General features: G+C 40.7%; 2 protein-coding genes across 5 annotated transcripts in view; both read left to right on the top strand.

Moving 5' to 3' along the window:
- Positions 1–26,534, top strand: part of LRRC8C (leucine rich repeat containing 8 VRAC subunit C) — an 80,205-nt gene extending 53,671 nt beyond the window's left edge. Inside the window, exons 3-4 of one of the 2 annotated variants that reach the window (XM_028087612.2) lie at positions 19,983–22,125; positions 24,089–26,534. In XM_028087612.2, coding sequence (XP_027943413.1) covers positions 19,983–22,125; positions 24,089–24,174 — 2,229 coding nt within the window. In that variant the 3' untranslated portion in view covers positions 24,175–26,534. Of the gene's footprint in view, positions 1–19,982; positions 22,432–24,088 lie in introns of those variants that run through there. The other variant, XM_028087611.2, reaches the window with a different exon arrangement.
- Positions 26,535–26,739: 205 nt separating this feature from the next.
- LOC148164505 (uncharacterized) overlaps positions 26,740–27,041 on the top strand; it is a 43,899-nt gene continuing 43,597 nt past the window's right edge. For all 3 annotated transcript variants that reach the window (XR_015767970.1, XR_015767971.1, XM_088022365.1), the window contains exon 1: positions 26,740–26,862. The gene's annotated coding sequence lies outside the window, so the exon portion shown is untranslated. The remainder of the gene's footprint in view (positions 26,863–27,041) is intronic.

Here is a 27,041-nt window from a genome sequence, read left to right as displayed (position 1 = left end):
TGTTTATTTTTATAATTTCTATTGTTTTGGAATCTAGCCTTTGTATGGTTAAAAAAAATTAACCCAGTATTGTTTTGTGCTCACTTTTTAAAATATGTAATAAAGCACTCCCAACTAGAAGATACATACCAACTAGAAGATTTAACAAAAAAATAAGATACCATTCAAAATAACAACTCTCACATATATAGGAATTAAGCTAACCAAGAATACACGGGAACTTCACAGAAAACTTTAAAATGTCTAGTAAATGACATATAAGACAATTCGAATTAATGGAGAGATATTATATGTCCTTAGATAGCACAGAATTGATATTGCAAAGAGATCCAGTCCCCACAAATTATTTTATGAATTAAAAGCAATATTAATAAAATTCCAATTTGATTTTTTTAGAAACTTGATAAACTTATACCAAAATTTATATGACAGGTGTTCACTTATGGCAGTGATGGGGAGTAGAATGGCATAAAGGAATAAAAGGAAAGAAAGAAAGAGACAGAGGGGGAGGAAGAAGAGAGGGAGGGAGGAAGAGGCATGGCAGGAATGATAATTACTATGCACTGAGGAATATGGATAATTCAACCCTCTGCCCTTGAGGTTCCCCTCTCCCTAACACACACACACACACACACACCACCCCAACGGTATGAACTAATTTATTTAAATGTTCTTTATGGAATATGAGTCAGGTGCTCCATTTAAATCTCAGCCTTTTTTTCAGTTGTAAACTTCTAAGTTTCTGTGCAAATATTTCTATTGTTTTTCACAACCTGGAAATGTCTTCTTTTTTTTTTTTTTCTAAGCCGGGAATTTCTTAACTCCAAATTCCACAAGTAGAAGAATCATTAGCTGTAAGATTCATCATCCTTTTGTTTCAAAAGCAAAAATCTAGCTGGAAGAATTACCTCTAAGTGATATAAACTCCATAAGGCCATGCCTCATGTCAGGTTTATCCTCTATCCCCAGGACAAAGAATAGTAGCAGGCTGGTGTAAGCACTCACTAGAATTCGTTCTGTGGAATGAAGGGGTGAGTGAGCAAGGAAGAGCAGATGAGACAGTTTTTGCCAAGTGCTAAGGTACACTGAGCACATCTAACAGCTGCGGAAAGGGGCTGAGACCTTTGAATCACAGAGATAGTATATCCATTTGTGGGTATCTCACACTATAACTTAAGAGACTGTGACCAGTACAAGAGAGAACCCACACCCCCTGTCTGAGGCCTGGTAGAAGGTATGCTTAGCCTAAAGTTGAGAAGATTGATGGGAACATGAGAATAGACAGCAGATACTTGAAGAGGTGCCCTGTGGAAAATCGAAATGGCTTAAAATTATTCCATGTATCCTAGAACAGCAAATAGAACCAGTAACAGAAGTTTTAGGAGGGAAGATTTTGGCTCAGTACAAACCCAGACCTTCAAAAAGTTAAGAACTTTCTGAAAATGTCATGTGAAGTAGTGAGTTTTCTCTTCTTGGAGATGCCCTTCCAAAAAGTGAATGACCCAAGAATCCATGTGTCATGCAAACAGTGTTCCTTTGTTCTCTACATTTAATAAATAGTGCTAAGCAGTGAGGTCAGGCAGTGATAAAAATGACAAGTCCCTGGTAAAAAAAAATAAATAAACAATTTAAAATACATCAGATATAAGTGCTTTGTGAAAAGTAAAGCCATATAAGGAGAGAGAGTGACAAGTATCCTACTCTAAATAGAGTGATCAAGGAAGTCCTCTCTGACAAGGTGACATGTGAGCAGAATTAAAGGAACTGAGAGAGGGAGGGATGCGGGTATCTAGAGGAAGAGAATGCCAGCAAAGGAAACAGAAGAGGCCAGTGTGCCAGGTCCAGAGGGAGCACAGGGAGGGTGGCCCCTTGACATTTTTCTTGTTTGCATCCTCTTCATCAGGTTTGACATCAGTATTAACCTAAACTGACCTAAACCTACTAGTGCCATGGAGCACTGTGCTCCCACAAATATCAGAGGTCTTAGATACAAGCTTTCAGATTTAAGTCTGACGCGTGAGATTTAGGACAAAGAATTTAATCCTACAGCGTTTGGGACCTAGGACCTTATGAATTGCTAAAGCAATTAGCATGACCCTTTGTTGACACTTTAGCCAGAGTGTGTGGTGGAAAATGTCAAGAGCATAGCTCATTGTCCCTACAAGACTTGAAGTTACTAAAAGGCAGGATGCATGTCTGATCCATCTTTGTGCCCACCTGCATGTCTTAGACTTGACACACACTCAAGAAATGTGTTGAGTGGATGCATTAATATGCTTCAGCAGCTCTAAGAATTCAGTGACCGTCTTAATAAAACCAATTATATGAACATGCTGCTTAAAACTGAATCATAAACTGCCAGAGAAAAGCTTTGTGTGGGGTAATTAATGAAGAGGTAATAAAAATCAGATCTTCCCCCCAAAGCGGAAAAAGTAGCCAGTAACAAGTAATCTTCCTTTAGTAATATCAGAGATTAAACGCAGCCTTCTAGAACTGGGTAAGTACGGCGGCCGGGGGGGGGGGGGGGGGGGGGGGGAGGGCGGGGCATCATTCTTAGAATAATTAGCATAAGCCTAGTGACAAAGAAGTGAGATAGGCCCTGTGTTTGAGCATCAGATTGGGGGGGGGGAGTCCTTTGAGGATGTATTGCAATAATGTGCTAGAGAGAGATCAACTCATCCTGACTTATATACAGTTATACGCCTTCGTGTGCTAGAAAACTACAGGCAAAATTTGTGTAGAAAAAAATATCATGCTCTTATAGCAAAGAAACTTCCAGATACTGAGGTACCTCAGCAGAACAAGTTATAGAGTCAGTTCAGTGAGACCAGTGAAATATATCTTACAGAACTGAGAATTTGTTATGTTTTGACCATATGTGGTTGTTTTATAATAAAATTGTAGTTGACGGCCATGGTGAAAACCAGTTTTTTCTTATCCAGACAGTTGCCCATTTATTCAGATGATGTGCAGAGAAGTATACTGCCAGCATCCCAAAGTAAACTATATTATGGGCAGTGATTAAGTTCTGTAACAGTATTAATACTTGACCTTGTACCCAGGGATGGGATTTTATGAGCTTCTCTAAGAGTCTAAAAAACCTCTATGTTGTTTTGTGGGAAAATGGTTTCTTCATTCTAAACAACCAGTTTTCAAATGGACTTTTGAGGGCTTTTTTAATGTTCATTGACTCTTTAGTATACTTTGGTCTTTCAGGGATTTTTAAAAATTAACTTAAAATTTAGTGGTTCTTGAATAATGGTGATAATTTCATGATATCGGTTTATTCTGTTCTCTGAAGTTTGTAGTCCTGTACTAATTAAATTTCTTTTAAAAATAAAAACAGCAGAATTTCAGAATTGCCAGAGAATTTAGAGGTGATTTACTATAGGTTCCCATCCAATATAGAAATCTCTTCTATAACATCCTTAATAGATTAATATCTAGTTTTTATTTAAGTATATATGGTGATTGGGAGAAGTATTCTGTTCAGTGAAATTTTTGCCAGGAAACTACGAATAAATCAGTATGTATTTATTGAATGGTGACTAGGTGTCCAGGACTGTGTTCGGTATTATGGGAAAAACAAAATAATTAAGGCTCCATCTCTGCCCCAAAGGAGCTTAAGGAATAGTTGGAGAGGCAAAATAACATATTCATTCATTCATTATACCATTTTATTTTATATGCTATGTTACATGCTAAGTTCTGACAACACAAAACTTGGTCTTGGCTCTGAAGATATTTACACTGTTGCAAAAATAAACATTCATATACATCCATCTAAAATGCAAGATAATTGTTGCAGTGTGTGTGCACACCCACACTCGTGGTCATATTTCAATGACCATTGTTTGCAATGACTACAAAGGAAGAAGAACAGTTTTAAGTCCACCTGGGGAAATCAAGTTTGTCAATATTCTGTAGGATGATTTAAATTATATTCCCGGGAGAAGAAAGTGTTATGGTGTGTTACAAAGAATAGGGTTTGTGAGGCAAAGTAAAATTTAATATATGTTCACTTGGAAGATTCTAGCAAATGAAGACTCAGGTGTTTTTGATGTAACAGCATTTCTTCTTCCTAAAGAATAAAGGAATAAAGTCTTTTAAATATGCATAGTGACTTTTCATCATGGAATAGCAAGTTCTAAACATTAGCTTTCCTAAGAAGTAAACTATGCTAACTGGCAATATTAGGGTCAGCTATTTTAAAATTGAGCTGATGTCTCAAAGCATATTAGTCCTTAAGAGCTGGTGAGATTCTTTGCACTGATACCTAAAGCTAAGGCACTGTAGCTTTAAGTTCAAATATGTTAGCTAATGTTTTAGGATGCTGATGTTAACTTTTAAAATGTAGGTGCTATGGTGATATATGGAATTGTTGAATCACTATATTGTACACCTGAAATTAATACAACACTGTATGTTAACTGGAATTAAAATAAAAACTTAATTTAAGGGGCACCTGGGTGGCTAGTTGGGTGAGTGACGGCTCTTGGTTTCAGCTCAGGTCATGATCTCAGGGTCGTGGGATCAAGCCCTGCGTTGGCCTCCACGCTCAGCGTGGAGTCGGCTCGGGATTCTCTCTCTCCTCTCCCTCGGCATGTGCTCTCTCAAATAAATAAGTCTTCAAAAAATAAAATAAAATAAAAACTTAATTTAAAAAAAGAAGAAAATAAAATGTAGGTGCTAGATATTGGACTCAGAAATACTTAACGCATGATGAGAAAATGTAGAGATATCTCCTTCTGGATCACTTTTGTATATGACTGTATTGGTTAGTCAGTTGATTTTATATTTTTAGAAATTCCGCACCATCAACCACAAGTCTTTTGTCTAATAAACAGGCCATCAATGACATCATCATTTTACCTTGTAAGAAACCTCATGTGCTCACTGGAAATGCAAAACCTGGGTTGATTTTTATAATTTCAGCTACATCAAGTAAATTTAAAGAGAAAAGTTAAGTCTTTCCCCCAAAATGCAAACAGAAAACATGAACTCCCCTATAGACAGGTTTTTAGGTAAAATACATGGCTTTTCTGAGCCTCAGTTTTATTAAATGAGCAGGATAGGCATCATTTCCATTTCACAGTCTATTGTGAAAAATTGGTGGTAAAATAGAAATGTATTATTTTTAGTCTCTTTTACTATAGACTCCAAATGCCTACATCTGGTGCATTTCCTTATAGCCTAAGTGTGATTAGTTGGGTTCTCTGGTAAACAGATTGAGAAAGGTCTAAGATAAAGGGCCAAATGCTCAATTCTTCCCTCTCCCAGAGGACCATACAGGAGCTTGGTAGACAGGGGACAAGACCAGTCAAAAGAACATTTGATGAAAGTTCAACCCTGGCCCCAAAGTCACTATATCCATCTCCTGGTGAGCTAAGCCAGACCTCAGATAAGTCACAAGGCTTTCCTTTCCCTAAGCACCGAAGGCTATGTGATCTGGATGAAGAGGGGCTGGGAGGCAGCTCAAGAAGCTTCCTTATCCTCTTTCCCTGCACTTTAAGCTCTGCCTGTCCAGAGCAAGAAAGGGGACACTTGGGCAAGGAAGAGATCGAGGGGGGAAGGGAGGGCTGGGAGAGGGGAAGCAGGGAGGAGGAGATTGCTGATTCACACTAAAGCCAAGGGGAGAGCTTGTCTGAGCTCTCCTCCCCAGGCCTTCCTCAGGTACAGTCCACTTCCAAGAGAGAGGCAGCTCCAGACCTATCACATCTCACCAGCTTCAAGGAAGAAAAGAGAGAGACTTCAAAGTGGTGACTCCCAAGGGAAGCTCTAAAGAGAGAGTCCAGACGAACAGAACTTGAGAGCTCCCGCCACTTGAACTCTTTTGAGCACCAAGGTTCACTACCTTTCCTTTAATGCTACTATCTCTACTAGCCCCATTTCTCCTAGAAAGAAGGAAGGAGGAACAAAGAAGAGTCTTGCATTCTGCCCGGAGGTCAACCATCTAGATAAGTCAGAAAAAGATCCATAACTGAAATTCACCCTATGTGGTGAAAGATCTATTGCTTGGAGTGTGTGGAAACTTTCTTATCCAAATTAATGATATTTCTGGAGTCCAGAGAGGTTAGCTTCCAAAAAGCATGATGATTTCCTACCATCCAACAAACCTAAATGACTAAGAATTGCCATGACTCTTGCCTTACCTGCAAGCCTTCTATGATGTCCTCACAAGGTACTGGTATTCTCTCATAAACGATGCCATCTGTTCCTTCACAGAAGATTGACCTCAGCCTTGACATCATTCACTTGCTGAGTACTGTAGCAATTTATTCTTTGATTACCGGAGTAAATTTTTAAAATAAATGACCGTTTTTAAAAAAATCCTTTCAGTACAGGTTTTTGTTTGTATGCTTCCGTTGTTTAGAATTATGCATATTTGTGCTGGTTGTACAACACTATTGTCTAGGTAGTCCAGAGGATTTATGTTTGCTCTTTGGGCTCCTCCAATTTCTTTCATCTTACTCCTGTTCACAGATTTATCAGTGAACTTCAGGGTGTCCAGCGATAAGTCAGGTGAGTACAGAACTAGGATTTTAGTTCCTGGAGATTGCTTCAAATAGAGCTTTCCCTTCGTTATTTCAAGAGCATAATTATAAATATTTTAAATTCCTCAGGCAACTGAAACAAACTCTATTAGGAATCATTAACTGTAGGTTCCTAATGTTTATCCATAGTTTTTTATATCCACTAAATTTTCTTACGTGGTTTTGACTTTGAAATGCTTTCCGCTTAAATCTTAAATTGCCATGAATCAAATAATTCACTAGTCCACTTGGCTTATGGAAAAATGCCATGAAGCAAAAACAGTTTTGAATTCGATCCACTCCCTCTTTTTTAGTTTTTTTTTCCCCTAATTCCTTTTGCATCCCAGAGCAGCCGACTTCAAAAGGAAAAGAAAACGCAATGTAGATACCACTAAGATACAGGAAATGAGAGCGTCCTTGATGGCTGGAAAGTCTCAGGCTAAACAAAGGTTAAAAAAAAAATTAACGTTTGGGGTGCCTGGGTGGCTCAGTCAGTTAAGCGACCAGCTGTGGATTTTGGCTCAGGTCATGATCTCAGGGTCGTGAGATCAAGCCCTGCATTGGGGCTCCACGCTGGGCATGGAGTCTGCTTAGGATTTTCTCTCTCCTTCTCCCCCTTCCCCACTGCACTCACAAAATCGTACACACTCACGCTCTCTCTAAAAATAATTAATTAAAATAAAATAACATTTATAGTATGTATAGTTATCCTTACCCTCAAAAAGTCAGTGTCTGTATTTACAGTGGTAGGAGAATCACCTTTTTAAGGGAAGTATCAAATGTGGACATGATCCTAAGGCAGATGTGATGGTTTCTTTTTTACTGAGGAATAAATGGATAGTGCCTCCCAAATCTGGCCCCCTCTTTGTGTATCTTAAACGAGTAAGCACTTAGCTCCGGCTTTAGGAATCATTAGGCAGACATCATTTGGCAATTTGGAAGATGTGTGAAATGAATTGTTTCATCTCAGAGGAAGGTAACTAGAAGCCAAATATTTCCAGATGTTCAGTGGCATCCGATTTTATAAGTGTGCATGCTTGCCATTGTTGTGGTTTGTTTCCCTTGGTGGGAAAATGTGTTTGTTTATTCACCTCATATTTATTGCATACCTAATTTGTGCCAGGCCGTGTTGGTAAGGATGGAGCCCTCTTTAAAGGGCTTCCTGGTCTAGGAGGTAAAATGATGAGCAATTACGCTATGTTTCCTTAGGTGCTATGATGGGGGCAAACCAGGGCTTAAAAGACTGTTCCAGTTCTTTTATTTTTAAGATTTTATTTATTTATTTGAGAGAGAGAGTGCCCGAGCACACTAGCAGTGGGAGGGACAGAGGGAGAGGGAGAAGCAGACTCCCCACCGAGCAAGGAGCTCAATCCCAGAACCCTGGGATAATGACTTGAGCCAAAGGCAGATGCTCAACCAATTAACTGACTGAGCTACCCAGGCGCCCTGTTCCAGTTCTGTTCAACTGGAATAAGGATTCTGTATCATAGTGACTCAGGAAACCATGCCTTAACTTTTTCAGTGTTTAATTCTACTCTCAGACTAATGGCATTCAATTCCCTCAAGCACAGAAATTTCTGATAACGCTGAACTTGAGATGTGCTTGATGCCTGGGTTTTAGTCGTGTACAGATGAACCCTATTGCAAGTGTACTATTGCTATACCTTACCACCAAGAGAATTCATAAATTCAAAAATTCAAATTTTAATCAGTTCATCATCCCTCCAATCCCTTGAATTTTGCTTCAAGGACATTGACTCGTGCGTCAGAGGTGCCAGGGTCTGACTTTTTTTTCCTTCTCCTTTCCCCATTGCTATCGGGAAAATGAGCAACCAATAAAAACAGACATTTTACTCAGCCCTTGTGTTTGATAATAAACACCTTTAAATTGGGCAATTTGCTTAAGACTGGTGTTTTTTCTCTCTCTTTCTTGTTACTATCTGGCTATATGTACACTTCCTCCATACACAGTGTGTTATTACCTGTCCATCATGTAAGTTTTCGACAACCACCCTCAAAGAGAAGGCAAACAACATGCCCGTGGCACACAGGGAAGCCCACAGCCTTGCACATACGCGTTCCCATTTCCCCCAGAGACAGGCGCTGGCTTGTGCTGGTGAGAGGGATGCCATGTGCAGTGCTTGGGGATGTCTGTGTTTGTCCTCCCGTGGTCACTGCCCCCAAACACACGCACACTGGCCTTGGAGAGTAGCAGGACGTGTGAATCGGACATTTGCTGAGAAGGAACGCACTCAGATGTTCACCCTTTTAGAACCATCTTTCCTACCATTTCAGTTCCTTTTCTTTCTCAACAAGATTTGTTTGTACCTAAAATATTTCCAGCAGTTAGCCCTGAAACAAAATCTGCATTTTCAGAGCAAATCCTGTCACTGATGGAGGCAAATATTGTCTCTTGAGAATAGGTGCTTTCTTTATCTTCTAGCACCATCTTCCTGGGAGAGTAAGTTTGTACGTTAACTGATAACTTAGAGACATGAAAATTAACTTCCTTCCCTTGTATTTCTCTCCCTTCTCCCAGGAGAAATGAGTCTACCTCAGAGAGGAAGAGCGACCCTCGATCTTTGGCATCTTTTCTCTTGCTCTTCCCAAGTGCAACCCTATGTTCCTTCCTCTGGACCCACAAGGTTCTGACCTTAACCCTCCCATAACCTATCCAAGTCCAGTAGCTTCAAGGTCCAAATGAAGGTGCTCCAACCCCATGAAGCCCACCCTGCTTGCTCCAAGCCTGAGTGTTCATTGTACTTACCACGCTGTTTACTTGGTGTATATACTGCCTTGTTTGCACCCCTGTTTGACTTTTCATATGACTCTTTATGTCTCTCCAGTAGAATTGTAAGTCCTTTTCGAACAGCAAACCTTGGTTATGCCTCCTTGATTTTCCTATGCTGCTTAGCATAGAGTGGATATTCAAGAAGTTTTAGTTGATAAAACTAAAACTACTCTATCCTTAGTATCTCTGAACAAGCCCTGGGAAATAGGTCTTTAGGATCTGTTTCTTTTGCTAGGTCATTCTTGGGTTAGGAGAGATTTTTTTGATGTCAGATTGGGGGCAAATCTGGATGATTAGCTGCAGGGTAGAACCCTTTGGAATCAGCTGTATTTGGATCTATGGGGTGGGAAAAGGGTACAGTTAATCACCTTTCTTTTGGCCCATCTGCCTCTTTGTGGCTGCCATCTATCTGTTTGTAACTAGGCCATAACCAAGTTAAAGCACTATCTCTTTGGGATGCCTGGGTGGCTCAGTCAGTTAAGGGTCTGCCTTCAGCTCAGGTCAAGGTCCCAGGGTCCTGGGATTCAGTCCCGCATCAGGCTCCCTGCTTGGTGGGGGGCCTGCTTCTCCCTCTCCCGCTCTCTCTCTCTCTCTCTCTGACAAATAAATAAAATCTTAAAAAAAAAAAAAAAAAACTACCTCTTTAAAGAGTCAACCCCAATCTAAAGAATATGCCTGGATCACAAGTTAGCATGTTGGAATGACACCTGCTGTTTCATCGTACACAGCACATTTTCTCACTTTCAGTGATAATATAGTCATGACCATGACTTAAAGTCTAGACAAGAGAAATAATTTTGGGGTTCTAATATAGAGAAAAAGAGCAATGGACTTAATCCTTGAGGTTGTAGGACAGTACGTACTCTCATATGCTGTTATTGGGAGATGTATAAAGAAATTCAACCTTTGTTTGGTGGGGAGAGAATTTGGCATGACAGGTGTGCCTTGTCTGGCACTACCCAAGCAATGCTGATTCTTCATAATGTTAGTCTTGAGACTAAATTTTCATATTAAAACATACACACGCAAGCATTGTACTTCAAAACACTCCCTCTGTTCAATGTAGATAGCCATGATGACGTATAAAAAGAGATTTTAAAAAAATGCATACACAGACTCAAAAACAAGACAGCACTTCTGTGGAGCAGGAATGGACTACTGAGTGGGGCTGAGGCAGCTGCCGGGCTGTGAGCCAACAGCGGGAGGTAGAAGCCAGGGGCTCCGCTCTCCCCCATCTCCCCCTGGCAAGGGGAGCTAAAAATGCACGCAACAAGATAAGAGACTGGAGCCTGGTCACTGTTTGAAGCCAAAGGCCCCCCCTCCCAAAAGGAAGCGGAGAAGAATGACAAGTAACTGGATGGTGGACCGGTGCTTCTGAGGAAACCAAGCCTCCCAACCAGGAGCAGAGCCAGCCCGCTTGCTGTTTCCCGACCGGATCTGTGAGACCCTGACACCGGAGCAGAACATCAGAATGCCGTGATAAGAGCCAATGGTGGGTCAGGGGGCTGGGGGTTGGGTGCAGGAAACCACAGAAGAGCACACAAGAGATGGTGGGGGACCATCTCCATCTCAGAAACAGCCTCCCACCAAGGGCACAGGAAGAAAACTATGCTCAGAGAAGGCTCTCAGCAAAATTAGCCATTGGACCATTGAATCACTTGAGACCAAACTCCATTTTGAACCAAATAATGAAGTTCAAATAAATACACTCGCAGTGGTCAAAAAGATAAAGATATAACATTAGAAAATGGGGGGTTGGGACAGAAGAGCAAATGGATATAAAACATTTAGAAAGTTTGGAAATAAAAAAGTGACTGATTTTAAAAATATGAAAAATAAGACTATGAATTAGATAAGAGTCCTGAGTTTCTCAGAACCCAGCACAGAGAGGCAGTGATTAAAAAGTGCACACACCCGTGGGGGGATCACTGAGAGGCTCTAACATACATCTAGTAGGAATGACAGGAAAAAAATGGAAGAAATAATGGAGCAAGTGTGGAAACAATATTTAAAGAAATTTTGCTGAAGTCTTCGAAAATTGAAGAAAGATGAGTCCTGAGCTACAGATACTGAGCAGGATTAATCCACATATATTCAAAATTAAAGTGAAATTGTAGAAGATCTGGGATTAAAGGCAAGATCTTAAAAGCTACCATAGAGGAAAATAGATTGCCCACTAGAGAACAAACTTGAGATGACAGCAGGCTTCCCAGCAGTGAAGATATAGGCCAGAAGACGATGGAATAGTATTCTAAAGTGCTGACGGGAAATTACTATCAACAGAGAATTTTATAACTTTCTAAACTATTATTCAAGAATGAAAGCAGTAGAGACACATTCAGATACATAAGGTATATGAGCTTTCAGCCCACAGACCCTTATAAAAGAATTATTAACAGATCTACTTAGAGAAGATGCAGGAACTAAGTGAGTGTATGATTTCATAAACCTATAAATAAGCTCAACTAACTAAAGGTAATTTTTTTTTAAAAAATGTGTGTTTCAGGAGAAAACTGAAACTAAGCCCAAGAACAACACAATGAGGTAGTTCAGTGGGTAGTTCAAAAATGCTTGGAGCGGGGTTGCAATACTGAAAACTTTAAATGTGTATGTTTTTAGGGGCGCCTGGGTGGCTCAGTTGGTTAAGCGTCTGCCTTCAGCTCAGGTCATGATCCCAGGTCCTGGGATCCAGCCCTGCATCAAGCTCCCTGCTCAGAGGGAAGCCTGCTTCTCCCTCTCCCACTCCCCCTGCTTGTGTTCCCTCTCTCACTGTGTCTCTCTCTGTCAAATAAATAAAATCTTTAAAAAAAATAAATAAATGTGTATGTTTTTAGAATTATAGGTAGCCTTTTTCTAGAAATACAGTCTACACCTTACTAACCAGGTGAGGCAGGATGGGAAATAGGAGGTGTGGAAAATGTGATCGGTGCAGCAAAAGGCAGGAAGAAGGAAGGAAAGGGATATATAAAAATTTACAAATACAGAAATAAATCCAAATACCAGTAAATATCCAAATATGAGTGAGCAAAATAATGTAATGGGTTAAAATCACTATAAAAAGAAAGAGGTGATTAGTTTGAATTTTTTTAAGATCCATAAAAGAGACACCTAAAAAATAAAACGAAATCACAGATGGGTGCAAAGTAGATGAAAGAACAATATTTTTTTAAAAAAAGCTGGTGGAGTACTGTTAATATTAGATAGCATTTAGCCCTGCCATCTTCAAGAATGCACTCTTTATCAAAACAAGATCTATATTTGAGTTTTAAAACATGCCTAAATCTTGTAACCACCACCACAAACAGGATGCAGAAGAATCTCAATAGCCCAAGGCATTCCCTGGTGGTGAACCTTTGCAGTGAACCTCTGGCAACTGCCCATCTGTTCTCTGTCCTGTTTTGTAGAATGCCATATAAAATCAGACGGCATGTCATTTTTTGACATTGACATTGGTTTCAGTGGAAAAATTACCTAAATGCATGTCATCACTGTTTTTAGTAAATGATAGCATATCCACACCGTGAATTGTCTGGTCCTCAAAATGAAGTAGAGCCCTATGTGCCAATGTGTTAGGGTCTTCAGGACATACAATGAAAGGGAAAAGCTCAAGGTGCAGGAACGGTCCCTATAGTAAGATCCCATGTGTTTATGTCATATATATGCAAATGCACAGATCGAGATCTGGAAGAGTGTACACCAGACTTAGCAGGCTTACTGAGGAATGGCACAAAGGTAGGGAAGCAGGAAAGAAGGACTCGACCATCTGTGTTTAAAAAAAAAAAAAAGGTTTATGATAGCAAATAATAAAAGTATTTAGGCATAACATTAAGTGTCCAAAATCTATGTGAGGAAAGCTATAAAACACTCTTGATAGGCATAAAACTGGATGGAAACAAATGGAAACACACCATGGAGAAGAAGAATCAATGCCATAAAGATGTTAGTTCTTCTTAAACTAATTTATAAATGTAATTTAATTCCACTAAAAATGCCACCAAGGTGTTTTTTTTTCCCCCTTCTGGATCTAGGCAAGTTGATTATAAAGTTCACTGTGAAAGACGAGCAGGGGTTTGAGCTGTTAATCGCACTGATGACTGATCAGTTGTCTTTCTCCCATGCTTGACCTTGAAGGGCTTATTGCTCTTGGTATCCCTAACATAGTAGCTGACATACAGCAGGTAGGCCAAAATGCTTGACTTCTGAGGGCACACACAGAACTACTCCGCTCTCCTGGTCTGCCCCTCCCATCAATGTCATTTCTATCTCTGGCGTGTTAGAGATAAGCTGACACTTACTTCTGTAGCTCTGGCTTTGTTATTTCAAGCAGCTTCTCTGAAGTGAAGTGGTTTGGTTTTATTCTGTTTTAACCTCAGCTCTTTGGTGTCTCATTCTGTTTTGTTTTAACCTCAGCTCTTTGGTGTCTCATTCATGCAAATGGGATACTGTTTCAACTTGTTACCATAGGTGAGTTCTGCTTTTCACAGCATTGGGTTTCTGGAAATTGTCTAAATTAAGTAGATCTTACTTTTACATTATCATAGTGGATGTTATAATTCTAACAAAGTGCTGAGACTCAAATAACTATCATCTAAGCTATATCAGACAATCTAGGATGTACGCATGACCACTAATGATTTAAAATAGTGACAAGTATGATCCATTACCATCCAATGATAATTTTGCTCTGACAGTGCAAGGCATTTCAATAAGTGATAAAGTATGCACATATTCCGCTTAACAATGCATCTCTTTGCTGGTATAAATTTGACAGTTAAATATTTGATTTCTTTTCTCAGATCTAAGCAGCATTTCACGCATGGTTTAGATGGGTTGTTTCCTTTTTTTTTTTTTTAAGATTTTATTTATTTATTTGAGAGAGAGAGCATGAGCTGAGGGAGAGGCAGAAGCAGGTTCCCTGCTGAGCAGGGAGCCCAATGCGGGACTCAATCCCAAGACCCTGGGATCATAACCCGAGCCTGAACTAATGCTTAAGCAACTGAACCACCCAGGAGCCCCGGTTGTTTCCTTTTATAAGGCAGCTTGAATTTTTACTTTGTTTGTCTCAAAAACACAGTGAGTCTCATTTTTCCCCCTGAAAGCAGCTGCTATGTTATCTCAAAATAATTTATAAATGAGAATTTATGAATCCAAATTTTACTGAGCCCATTTCTGTAATCCCTGAAACCCTTGGGTTTCTTTTCCAGAAACATTACCTAGATAATATCACAGTGATGGAACAATTTTACATGTATATTTTTTATCCCTCCAGGCCTTTCACTATAAGGCCTTGAGGAGCATTTTATACATGTTGGTCACCTAGACGTCAGCTGCTCCTTAGGATCTAGAGCATGATGGATCAAATTCCAGTCCATTGCCCCATGGCCCTCTCCAAGTTCTACAGACTCCTGGAAGGATTTGCTTCTCATGGTCCTCATTCCTGCTTCCATGGAAACAGTTTAGATTATAGATTTTTACCATCCCAGGCAAATTCTCCCTGTCTGTACAGATTTGATTGAAGCATGAAAGTTGTTCCTTTTTGTTGTGATTTTTATAAAATTGACCCACAAAAGCTGTGTGTGTGTGTGTGTGTGTGTGTGTGTGTGTGTGTGTGTGTAGCAGATTTTTACCAAAGCTTCAGGCAAGACTGCAAGGTATTTATATCTCAAAATAGAAATAATGAGTATATCCTCCAGCTTCCCACCATGTTGCCTGACCTGTTTTCTTTGATTTGAGCCCCTCTCTGCTCTGCTGACTCACCCCCTCCCACCTTCAAGCCCGTACATCCCAATATAGCGTAGGGTTGGCCACTTTTGTTGCCATGGCTTCGTCTGACCTTTGCTCTCAGTGACTCACCTTATTCTGTATCCTTCCCCTCCTGCTTCCCACACCCGTTCGGATATTTTCCTTAACACAGTTGATTTTTATTCAAGAATTATTCTCATATCTGCCTTTAGGATAGTAACTTTCTCACCTTGCTATATTTTTGGATTGGAGTCTCTGGTGTATCCTGCTTTTTTTCCATTTTTTTTCTCTCCCCCTACCCCCTCTCCCTCCCCCTCCAGTCTCCCTTCAAAAACACACGTTGTAGCTCCTGGTCTCAAGCCCTTTTCCTCCAAAGGGCATTCTGAGGATTGCCTCTGGATGAAAATGGTGGCATTCCGGGGCACTGTGATGCATGTGTATGAGCTGGGGATGAGCAAGGTTGGGGGGGGTTGTCCCTGCTCACCCCCCAGCCACTCTCCCTCAGTCCTGCTCCAGCAGCCTGCAACCCTGAGGCTCCTTTGAAATTGGTGTTGCAGCCTTTCTGTAAGGCTTGTTTGGGGCTCTATCCTTTAAATGAATAAAAGTAAAGAGAAGTGAGGTATATCGGTTTAATTTCCTCTTCCCCGCTTTTTGGAGAAATTTGTTAATTAAACCGATATACCTCACTTCTCTTTACTTTTATTCATTTAAAGGGAAGAGGAAACAAAGAATTTCAAGTTCTTACAAGCTGCTGCTGTTTTTTTACAAAGATACCACAAAGCACCCTGTGCCGTTTGTTGTCGTGGTTGCCACTGCTGTTTTAGGAAAACCTGGCCACCTTACTTTTGTCGGTCCTTCCCTCTTTTTTTCTACCTTCGAAAATGCACGTCCTTCTCCCAGTTCTCGGCGCTGCCATGTTCGGAAATACTGTGTCTCTTTAACATGGCGGGGGCAACTTCCTTCCTCTGCCCTGTGGCCACTTTACTGTTCAAATCCTCACTGTCCTGCTGCTGGACTCCTGAACCTGCCCTGTTCCTTCTCACAGTCCTGGATTAGGCAACCAGCCGTCACGTTTTGGGGGAATTCTACTCTGAGCTGCGTCTCTGCGGAAGTCTTCTTAGGAAATGTTCTCTCAGCCTCTGGGGCGGGTATCATCCTTAGCAACTGAATTCCAGTATTTTTTCTACTCTGTGCTCACTTCTGAATAGTTAACAGCTGCTGGAAAGTAGCTCACTGTCCTTCCCCTCCTGGGATTTAAGTAGGCACATTTTTAAAAATTCTGTCTTCGTGAAGATTGAAAGAGAAATAGCCGGCATCAGAAGACTGAAAGGAACTTGGGGAGATGAGCTCTGTCTCCCTCTCCTTCGCTGGGCTGTTCTCTGGGAAGCCCTCCTAGCAGAAGCTTGGTGAGGTGAGAAGACGTGTGGAAGGGTAGAAGAACACTAGGCTGTAAACAGGAGACAGGTTTAAGCTCCTGCTGTGTGAACTTGGACAAGTTACTGACATTCTCTGAACCTTAGTTGGCTTTTTTCTTCTGTAGAATGGGGAGAATATGACCTGCTTCCCTAGCATGGCAGATGCTAGCCAGTTAGGTAACTTTGTGCAGAATATAAAAAGTATCCCCACCTTGTGACCATGGATAGCCCCAAGAGGATGGGGCTTCCATCCCACCGAGGGGAGCACAGCAGGATTTCAGCCCACCCTTGTTTGCCCCATTTGCTTGGCACCCTTGTGCAATGGATATACTGAAACCTTATGCAAGCAAGCTCCATAGGTCTATCATCTTCCACCATTAGGAACAAGCCTGGGGAAGTGCTAGGCAGGGGGCCAGGAAGGGGGTCTGCCTGGTCGCTTGGCAGGGAGTTAGCACTTTAAGAAGGTGCCTGCCTTTTTACCTTCTAACTGATCTTGCTTTCACAAACCAAGTCTTCCGTGTTTTCATCACAACACCAGCAATGCCATATTAACACTCAAGCTTGAAGGTGTCACTCTTGGGGAAGGTGCTCAGGGAAGCACTCCCTTTGCCTGCTCATCTCTCACCACCACCTTCTGCTTACTACACAGACTGTTGGAGCATTAAATGAGACCACGAGTGGGAGCACGTCCAGAACATGACTCCAAACACTAAAGTGCTTATTTGTCTCTCTTCTGTATTCCTTGAGGGTAGTCTGGCATTTGTCTAGGCTTCCTCCTGCTATTTTCTATTCCAGGGGTTTCAAGGTAGAGTGCTTGACCCCCAAGAAATGCAAAGGGTGCTGTGTTGAGATGTGAGATAAAAATGAAAACTTTTATTTAGACAGGCACACCTCATTTTATTGCATTTTGCAGATACTGTGTTTTTCACAAATGGAAGATTTGTGGCAATCCTGGGTCGAGCAGGTCTATTGACACCATTTTTCCAACAGCATTCACTAGCTTCCTGTCTCAGTGTCACATTTTGGTAATTCTTGCAATGTTTCAAATTTCTTCATTATTATTATAGTTGCTCTGGTGATCTGTGACCAGTGATTATGACTTGCTGAAAGCTCAGATGACAGTGGACATTTTTCTGACGTGACACTTTTGCCCTCTTAATAGACCATAGTATAGTGTAAACGTAACTTTTCTGTGCACTGGAAAACCAAAAAGTCCATTTGACTCACTGTGTTGCAATATTTGCTTTATTGTGGTAGTCCAGAACCGAACCTGCAAGGTATGCCTGCATTTATTTTAAGCTTCAAAGGAAAGGAATTAAGCTTTCCTAATATTTCACATATGGATCAACAGGACTTTATGGATGTAATTATGAATAGACATACATATACTGAGTGGGCACGCTCAACATTTTTTCTCTGACATAGGTAAGTGGTAAAAACGCTTGAAGGCCACTGCTCAGTTCTCACACCTCTGTAGCCACCGAGTTCTAGAAATGCAGTCATGTGTGTGATTTCTTCCTTGCTTCTCCTGATTGACACAGTAAATAATTGATCCCTGCTTTATCTTCCAGGACAGAGCTTTTATAACTCTTGTAGTGAGACTTCTTCTCTTCCCCTTAACATCATTCTTTCATTGTTATCTGCATAGGGTATTGAAGAGGTAAGCTCTTTTCCTGGAACATAAATTGCATAAGGTAATTTGTAATGATAAAGTCAGATTGGGATCTTTTTGGTTTAATTCTAGAAATTCAGTAAAAGTAAGATTACGTGGGCTCTGGATCCAGGTGGCCTGAGCAGGATGACAGTAGCAAGCAACTTAACCTTTCTGTGCCTTGGTCTCCTCATCTGTGAAATGGGAATAATGAGTACCTGCCTCATCGGATTCCGGTGACAATTAATGAATACCCATGACGTTTTTAGAATAGGCTCAGTTGCATATTAAACACAGCAGAAGTTTTCTGCCGTCAGCGCTATAATCACCATCCATACCTTCTTCCCTAGAAGAGCTAGGGGCCACATGCAGATGTACACAACTCTGAACCGGAAATACTCGTGTCAGTTCAGGATTCATCCACTTTCTCAGCAGATACATGCGGGTGGTCTCCTTTGTATTGGGCACTCTGCTAAGTGTTGGGCGCTCCACTCCATTGTCAGGCCTTGCACTTCTGTCTGGTGGGCGGTGTCCCCCATGTCACCGACTTGTGGTCCCATTCCCATGTCACAGCAGCCCACTTCACAGTGGATTCAGTTTCTGCTTCTATAACTGCTATAAAGGGCTTTACTGTTTGTTACCGAAATCACTAAATGTTTTGCGATTGCAGAATCACTGGAAGCTATGGGTTTCCAGCCATTTGACATTTTTAAATAGATTTTCCCTGCATTATTAATTCCACATGTTATCGCTGTCATTTCTTTGGTGGTTATTCTCCCTCTGAACTATTTGCTTATTGTTCCTGTGGACAGTTCCTCCAGGTTGATTCAAAGAGTATTTGGCCTCGTACTCCGTCATCTGCAAAAAGGATGCCCTCTTTCTTACCAAAATTGCAATGTTAGGAGATTACTGGACAGTCTTAGGACTTACTAATTTTTTTTCTGACAAATTGCAGTATTGGTAGAGGGATACAAATTTTCAATGTAATATTTTTTGTGAAAAGCCAGCAAGTTGAAACCTAATTATTTTACTATGGAGCACTTCTGTATTCTTGCCTATCTCTCTGTGGAGAGATGAAATGGTTTTTCTAAAAGCGTAGTGAATTCCCATTGTATGAAGGCCATTTGCATTCATCTATGCATGCAGTCCGGGATATGGGTAGAAAGTAAGGAGTGAATGATAAAGACCGGAATTTCTTCCACATTTCCTCCTGCCAATCCTGTTAATTCTCATACACAGGCCCATCTAATCTGGGGAGCCATCCAGTTCAGGATTGAGTCTGATAAGGGGACGTACTTCCCAGACCAATGACTGATTCTCCCAGGTTTCAGGGAGAGAAGAAACGCAAAAGTTTAAAACATGTGAATGTTCTTTAAATACTTATTTTGTTGTGAGTTCTTCTGTGACCTAAGAAAACCACTGTGTTGGGCACCTGGGTGGCTCAGTTGGTTAAGCGACTGCCTTCGGCTCAGGTCATGATCCTGGAGTCCCGGGATCGAGTTCCGCATCAGGCTCCCTGCTCAGCGGGGAGTCTGCCTCTCCCTCTGACCCTCCCCCCTCTCATGCTCTCTCTCTCTCATTCCCTCTCTCAAATAACTAATAGAAAATCTTAAGAAAGAAAGAAAACTGCCGTGTTTTATGTCATAACTCACACATGATGAGCAAAGTCAATATTTCATTTTCCCAGCACGTGGGCCGGGAATGAAATCCTGGTGCTGGAATCGAGCATTGTATTCTCCAGGCGAAGGAAATGGACATTTATTGGATGTTATTGCTGCTTGCTTCACACTAATGACATTATCGGAGCTCTTCGAATAATGTAATTTGACAACATTACTTCTGTGTTTCAGGTCATGCAAGACAAGATCATCTGCCTTCCAAAAAGAGTCCAGCCTTCTCAGAATCACTCTTCCGTGTCCAATGTCTCTCAAGCAGTTGCCAGCACCACCCCGCTGCCTCCCCCTAAGCCGTCTCCTCCCAACCCCGCCACCGTGGAAATGAAAGGGCTGAAGACGGACTTGGACCTCCAGCAGTACAGTTTTATAAACCAGATGTGTTACGAGCGAGCCCTCCACTGGTATGCCAAGTATTTCCCTTACCTGGTCCTCATCCATACCCTGGTCTTCATGCTCTGCAGCAACTTTTGGTTCAAGTTCCCTGGCTCCAGCTCCAAAATAGAACATTTCATCTCGATCCTGGGGAAGTGTTTTGACTCTCCTTGGACCACACGGGCTTTATCGGAAGTGTCTGGGGAGGATTCAGAGGAAAAGGACAACAGGAAGAACAACATGAGCAGGTCCAACACCGTCCAGTCCGGTCCGGAAGGCAGCCTGGTCAACTCTCCGTCGTTAAAGTCCATTCCTGAGAAGTTCGTGGTTGACAAATCCACCGCAGGAGCTCTGGATAAGAAGGAAGGTGAGCAAGCAAAGGCCTTATTTGAGAAGGTGAAGAAGTTCAGGCTGCACGTCGAAGAAGGTGATATACTCTATGCTATGTACGTTCGCCAGACGGTGCTTAAAGTTATAAAATTCCTAATCATTATTGGGTATAATAGTGCCCTGGTTTCCAAAGTCCAGTTCACCGTGGACTGTAACGTGGACATTCAGGATATGACTGGATATAAAAACTTCTCTTGTAATCACACCATGGCACACTTGTTCTCAAAGCTGTCCTTTTGCTACCTGTGTTTTGTGAGTATCTACGGGTTGACATGCCTTTACACCTTATACTGGCTCTTCTACCGTTCTCTACGGGAATATTCTTTTGAGTACGTCCGGCAGGAGACTGGGATTGATGATATTCCGGATGTGAAGAATGACTTTGCGTTTATGCTTCATATGATAGATCAGTATGACCCACTGTATTCCAAGAGATTTGCGGTGTTCCTATCTGAAGTGAGTGAGAACAAATTAAAGCAGCTGAACTTAAATAATGAGTGGACTCCCGATAAACTGAGGCAGAAGCTACAGACGAATGCCCATAACCGGTTGGAATTGCCTCTTATTATGCTCTCTGGCCTTCCAGACACAGTCTTTGAGATCACAGAGTTGCAGTCTCTAAAACTTGAAATCATCAAGAACGTAATGATCCCAGCCACCATCGCGCAGCTAGACAATCTCCAAGAGCTCTCGCTACACCAGTGCTCAGTCAAAATCCACAGTGCGGCACTCTCTTTCCTGAAGGAAAACCTCAAGGTCTTGAGCGTCAAGTTTGATGATATGAGGGAGCTGCCCCCCTGGATGTATGGGCTCCGGAATCTGGAAGAGCTCTACCTGGTCGGCTCTCTAAGTCATGATATTTCCAAAAATGTCACCCTTGAGTCTCTGCGGGATCTCAAAAGCCTTAAAATTCTCTCTATCAAAAGCAACGTTTCCAAAATCCCTCAGGCAGTGGTGGACGTTTCCAGCCATCTCCAGAAGATGTGCATCCATAACGACGGCACCAAGCTGGTGATGCTCAACAACTTAAAGAAGATGACCAATCTGACGGAGCTGGAGCTGGTCCACTGCGACCTGGAGCGCATTCCCCATGCTGTGTTTAGTCTGCTCAGCCTCCAGGAATTGGACCTCAAAGAGAATAATCTGAAATCTATAGAAGAAATCGTTAGCTTCCAGCACTTGAGGAAGTTGACGGTGCTGAAATTGTGGCACAATGGCATCACCTACATCCCAGAGCATATCAAGAAACTCACCAGCCTGGAGCGCCTGGCCTTCAGTCACAACAAAATAGAGGTGCTGCCTTCCCACCTCTTCCTATGCAACAAAATCCGATACTTGGACTTGTCCTACAATGACATTCGGTTCATCCCACCCGAAATCGGAGTTCTACAGAGTTTACAGTATTTTTCCATCACTTGTAACAAAGTGGAGAGCCTTCCAGACGAACTCTACTTCTGCAAGAAACTTAAAACTCTGAAGATTGGGAAAAACAGCCTCTCCATACTTTCACCGAAAATTGGAAATTTATTATTCCTTTCCTACTTAGACGTTAAAGGTAATCACTTTGAAATCCTCCCTCCAGAACTGGGTGACTGTCGGGCCCTGAAACGAGCCGGGTTGGTTGTGGAAGATGCTCTGTTTGAAACTCTGCCTTCTGATGTCCGAGAACAAATGAAAGCAGAATAACTTATTTTTCTTTAAAGCTTGACTGAAATGTGCTTCTACCAAATACAGTATAAATAATTAGGTAGTCTTAATGCCTTTCCTATTTTATTTTTATTTTTTTTCTTTTTCACACAAAACAAAATGTACACAAAGATTGAGTAAGGAGTATGTATTTTTTAATAAAAATTTAATTGTATTTTTTCAATATTAATATTTTAAAGTTTTATTTGTCCTGGAACCTAATGTATCTATTATTGTTTTCTACTGAGAGAAACAGGTGGTTCCATCTGTTTTTTTGTTTGTTTGTTTGTTTGTTTGTTTGTTTCATTTCATTCTTGTGAAAGGGAGGGAATTTTAAGTTGCATGCTTTTTGGTATTTTTTAAATAGATGTTTTGCCAAGGTCATTTTTTGCTTGTTTACACCTGTCCAGGGTCCTTTTGTTTTCATTGTGTATGTACCAAGTAGTCCGTGCTGGTCATTGTAATACCAGTTGCCTTCTGCATTGGCCAAGTCCTTCATCCTATAGAAAACTCTTCTCTGGAGTGTAAATTCACATAAGTGCATTGCCACAGGCCATTGTTTTCAAAATTTCTCCTCATCTCCAACAGAACCCTAACTTGTGTTATTTCATATACCTAACTGACAGTCAACATGATCGTTAGGCTAGGATTTTGTGGTGAGTGAAGACAATAATCTTCCATGGTTGGCTGATCTGAATTGGTCATTTATCATCTAACTGATTTGCGTTCTCGCCAGCATTTCAAAAATATCATTTAAAAACAAAATACAGAGGCTCTCCTCCCCGTGCCCTTCATCTTAATATTGCTATGTAGTACTGCTGAACAACCTTAGAGAAGCTAGATTTATTTTAATTAAAATAGGTAATTAAATTTAAAAATCAGAATCAGAAGCCTGGTTTTTAAGTAATGTAATAACCTTTGATATCTTGATATGTGGGTACATCAGATGGAAAAAATATTCCCGGCTGAAGCAGTCTATGAAAGGGCTGGTGCACTGTAGTCAGGTGCACTGGTTGCTTTGGGCAGGGGTGGCCATCTCCTCACATTCTGCCTGGTACACAGAATAACCCTCATCTCCATAAATGGAGCTCCCGTAATCCTGCCCTTGCTGCAGATGCAAGGGATGCGAGCACAGAAACTCTTTCTGCTTTTTGGCTTAAAATAAGCATCTCATCTAAAATGGTTGTTACTTGTTTATTTAAAGGGGTGAATAAATTGCTAAGTGGATGTCACTTAGAAATAATTTGTACTTGATGGTCAGCAGAGCTTTTATTTACCTTTGCATTTAAACCAACATAGTATAGCATCTTGGGCAAAATGTTACTGATTCTTCAACTGTGTAAGACAGGAAAATGAAAACACTGAGCCCTCAATCCAGGACCAGTATTGCTGATCATGGGAATTTTGTTTTATGTAGTAAATTCACTCTGTTTTCAGAGCTCTAGTCTGATCTAAAAGAGTTTTGTGACTCAACAATGAAAGAAAATAGGAAGATGATTTGGGGTTTCAAATTAATTGCTTTTAAATTTTGCGCCTTGATCCTGGGGATTTTGTGCAGTGCTGCTTTGAGTCGTGTACAGAACACAACTATAGGAACGACTCAGCAGACACACGTACCTCAATCGTGTTTGAGATGCTATGAGATGTCATGGAGTGAAGGATTTGGGAAAGAGATGCTTTTCATTTGTTTAATAATGAAATCATGCAGTCCGGGATGCTTTATTGTTTCTGCTCTATGTCCAAGTGTTAGAATGGTGATTTTGTGTAACTTATTTCCCACCTAGAATTGAAATGATATGTTTAAAATAGTAACATGGCTATATTTCTTGTAGGAGAAAATATTCGATTCCAGAATATAGTTAGGATCCTGATTATGAACAATGTGTTGCATTTAGAAACAGAGCCCTCTTTGTTTTAAGCAAACAAACAAAAGACTTGGAAGATTCTCCATGACTGAGCATGACAAAAATACCCTGTTGAAAGGTAAGCTTAAATAACTACTGGTGAAACACTGGGTGCGCTATTTTTCTGGATAAAACTTATAGTTAGTTTCTATATCACCCTTCAAAAAGGATCTATTCAGATTAAAAATCATATTTATGCTGAAGTCTTTATCTGGTGTTAATTCATAATCTCACATGGGGTTCATAACTGAAGTAAGTGACTAGTAAGTAGTTTTATCACTTGTAATAATTTGCTCCCAATTCCAAATGACTCTGATTTGCTTGCTTAATGATTTCACAGGCTGGCCCCTAAACCAAATTCTAAATAACATCCAGTAAATCAGTATTGTTCTATGACTTTATGCTTTAACTATGAAGGAAATATGAAGGAAAATTCATAGATGTTTTCTATTAGATTTTATAAAAATTCCAAAGTCTCAAACTTCATTTTGAGTCTCAATTTTCTGACTCTGGCCCTTTTTAATATTGTTAAGTTTTTGTTCACATGTATAAGCAAAAAGTATTTAATTACATTTAGCCTTTAAATGGGAAACTCAGGTAAATGAACTGCTGACTTTTCTAAAGTCCTTTAAGGGATCAACTCAGTGTAAAAGGGGTATTTACCTAATCCCTTTCTATATTTTACAAGTGCTCTTGCTCTAAAGGAACAACTAGCTCTATTTCTGCAACCTCTACAAGAGTCATGAGAAACTGCTTCTGTAAATCTAAAAGCACCGTACGTACTCATAACTCCTACGGCCGCTCGAAGCCCATGATGGGTATGCTTGCTGGTCGGTTTTCATGGTTAAGCGTAGAACAGATAATGTCTGGTGATGATCTGGCTGAAGCAAAGCATAGAAGTGTATCCCAGTGAAACTCCCCTAAGAAGACCACACCTCAGAAAACTAGTTATGTGTTAGGTTTTTGTTTTGTTTTGTTTTGTTTTGTTCTTAACACAGCACTTTTAACATAAATGTTCTTGATACAGTGAAACAATTGTAGATTTTTCTTGTTCACCCACATTTTCCCTGCATTCCCCATGTAGCGTAAAGAGTTCCAACAATTTACATGGCATCCTGTTCGGCAGGAAGGCTTAGAAGGTATGCCTGGTAGGAGTATTTTGTTCATCCAGAGGTGCCTCTTTATCTGCCTCTCAAGCCATCTTCTTAGAGAGGGTTTTAAACAACCTGGTGTCTTTCTCAGGCTACTTGGGATGAGGAAGGTCCAAGTTCTTGCAGTATGCTGTCTTATGATTTCTGATATTAAGAAAAAAGAAGACAGATTCTTTATATCTCTTATTACTACTTCCCCCAAGAGGAGTTTTGCTGTTGTTTATTTTTCTAATTCTATCGTTTTAAAAAAAGTCCGTTTTTAAGTAGTTTATTCTACTCTCCAACTTCCTACCAAATAGCTGATCAATAGTAATGCTATATTTACATAAACAGTAAACATTCGTGATCCATCTCTATGAAAATGGTCAGCAGTACTTAGTAGTGAATAGATAAGATAAATTTTCATGTAATTTCAATGTGTGTCCCCCCATTAATTCTGATGTGATGCTCTTCAAGCAGTTACATTTTTGGTGGGATCTCAGTAACTCACAGTAGGGTCCCATAGTAACCTTAAGTTAGTAAAACAAGTGAACAAAACAGTTATGAGTGAGGGGAATGCCTCAAGAGTCTGTAAGAGATTCTCATCTTTTCTTGTCAATTCAGACACATTGTAAGAAAACTTAGACAGTCTCAAACAGACCTGCCACTCATGTTTTAGATTTAGGCCTCAGTGACATGCTTCTTATACAATTTCATCCCAGCCTTTCAAACGAGGTGTCCCCCGTTACTGCATCTTCCCAGAGCCATGCACTGACAAAGGTAACATCCTGAAGTGCATTCTGGAGAGAGGGAAGAGTGTCCTCCCCACCAAGGAATTTTTTTTTTTAATCAGAAGACCTTGACAAGGGGTACTTTGAACAACTTAACTTGCTGACCATGTTAAGTAACAGTTCCTATGCATGGTTTTTAATGTAGTTATAAATTTGCTCTCTGCTGAATACTATTCCCTCTCCCACCTGATTCTGCCTCTTGAATGAATATTTTTACTGGGGTTGAAACTCAATGCCTTATGTGCTCCCTCAGTTGTTTTTCCTGCCGCTTGTTTTCTCTCACTGTGTTCAGATTGTGTTAAATGCTGGTAAAACTTCTAAGACTGTCAAGAAAATGCTTGAAAGTTGATTTGTCATAGTGCAAATTCCCGATGAAATGTCTTCATGTTATTTGGCTATGTAGTACATAGGAACAGAAAATAACTTAAATAAACTCATTTTTGTAATTTAAAATTGAGATTCGTCCCTTATTGGATTATAGAAGTCATGTTTATCTTTTGCATTTCTCCTGGTTTTTGCATCTGCCTTTGCAAAGACTCTGTGCTCCGCAGGAAATGAGCCGCATGCCTTCTTTCACTTCGTGTTTAGCTAGTTTCTGCAATTGTGACTAATTATTTCCTTCCTTAATTCACTGTGCTGCTGCATCTACCTCAGGTGCCCCTGGAGTTCCATCTGAGTAATTAGCGCCTGGATATGGAGTCTGGCTTGCAATGGCTGCACCTTTGCCAGATCAGATTGTGCGATTGCTGTCCAGCTCAGCTTTTCACCCAACGCTGTTACGGTAATGGTTGTGGTTACTTAAAGGAATCAGAATGGTTCTGCTCAGCTAGAAAGCCTCCCCTCCTTAACCACACACACCCCAGGCTTATGGAAGCCCTTTTACAGAAAATCTTCTATACCACTTAGGCATAAGAAAATTGTGATTGGTAACTTTTGAAGCTAAATTGTCACTGTATTTTT

Source organism: Eumetopias jubatus, unplaced genomic scaffold (genome assembly GCF_037043125.1).
Source record: "Eumetopias jubatus isolate StellerSeaLion01/CBP00866 unplaced genomic scaffold, mEumJub1_p1.0 scaffold_4, whole genome shotgun sequence".
Lineage (NCBI taxonomy): Eukaryota > Metazoa > Chordata > Mammalia > Carnivora > Otariidae > Eumetopias > Eumetopias jubatus.
The sequence above is the reverse complement of the archived record's forward strand: the minus strand, read 5'-3'. Positions and strand labels throughout refer to the sequence as shown.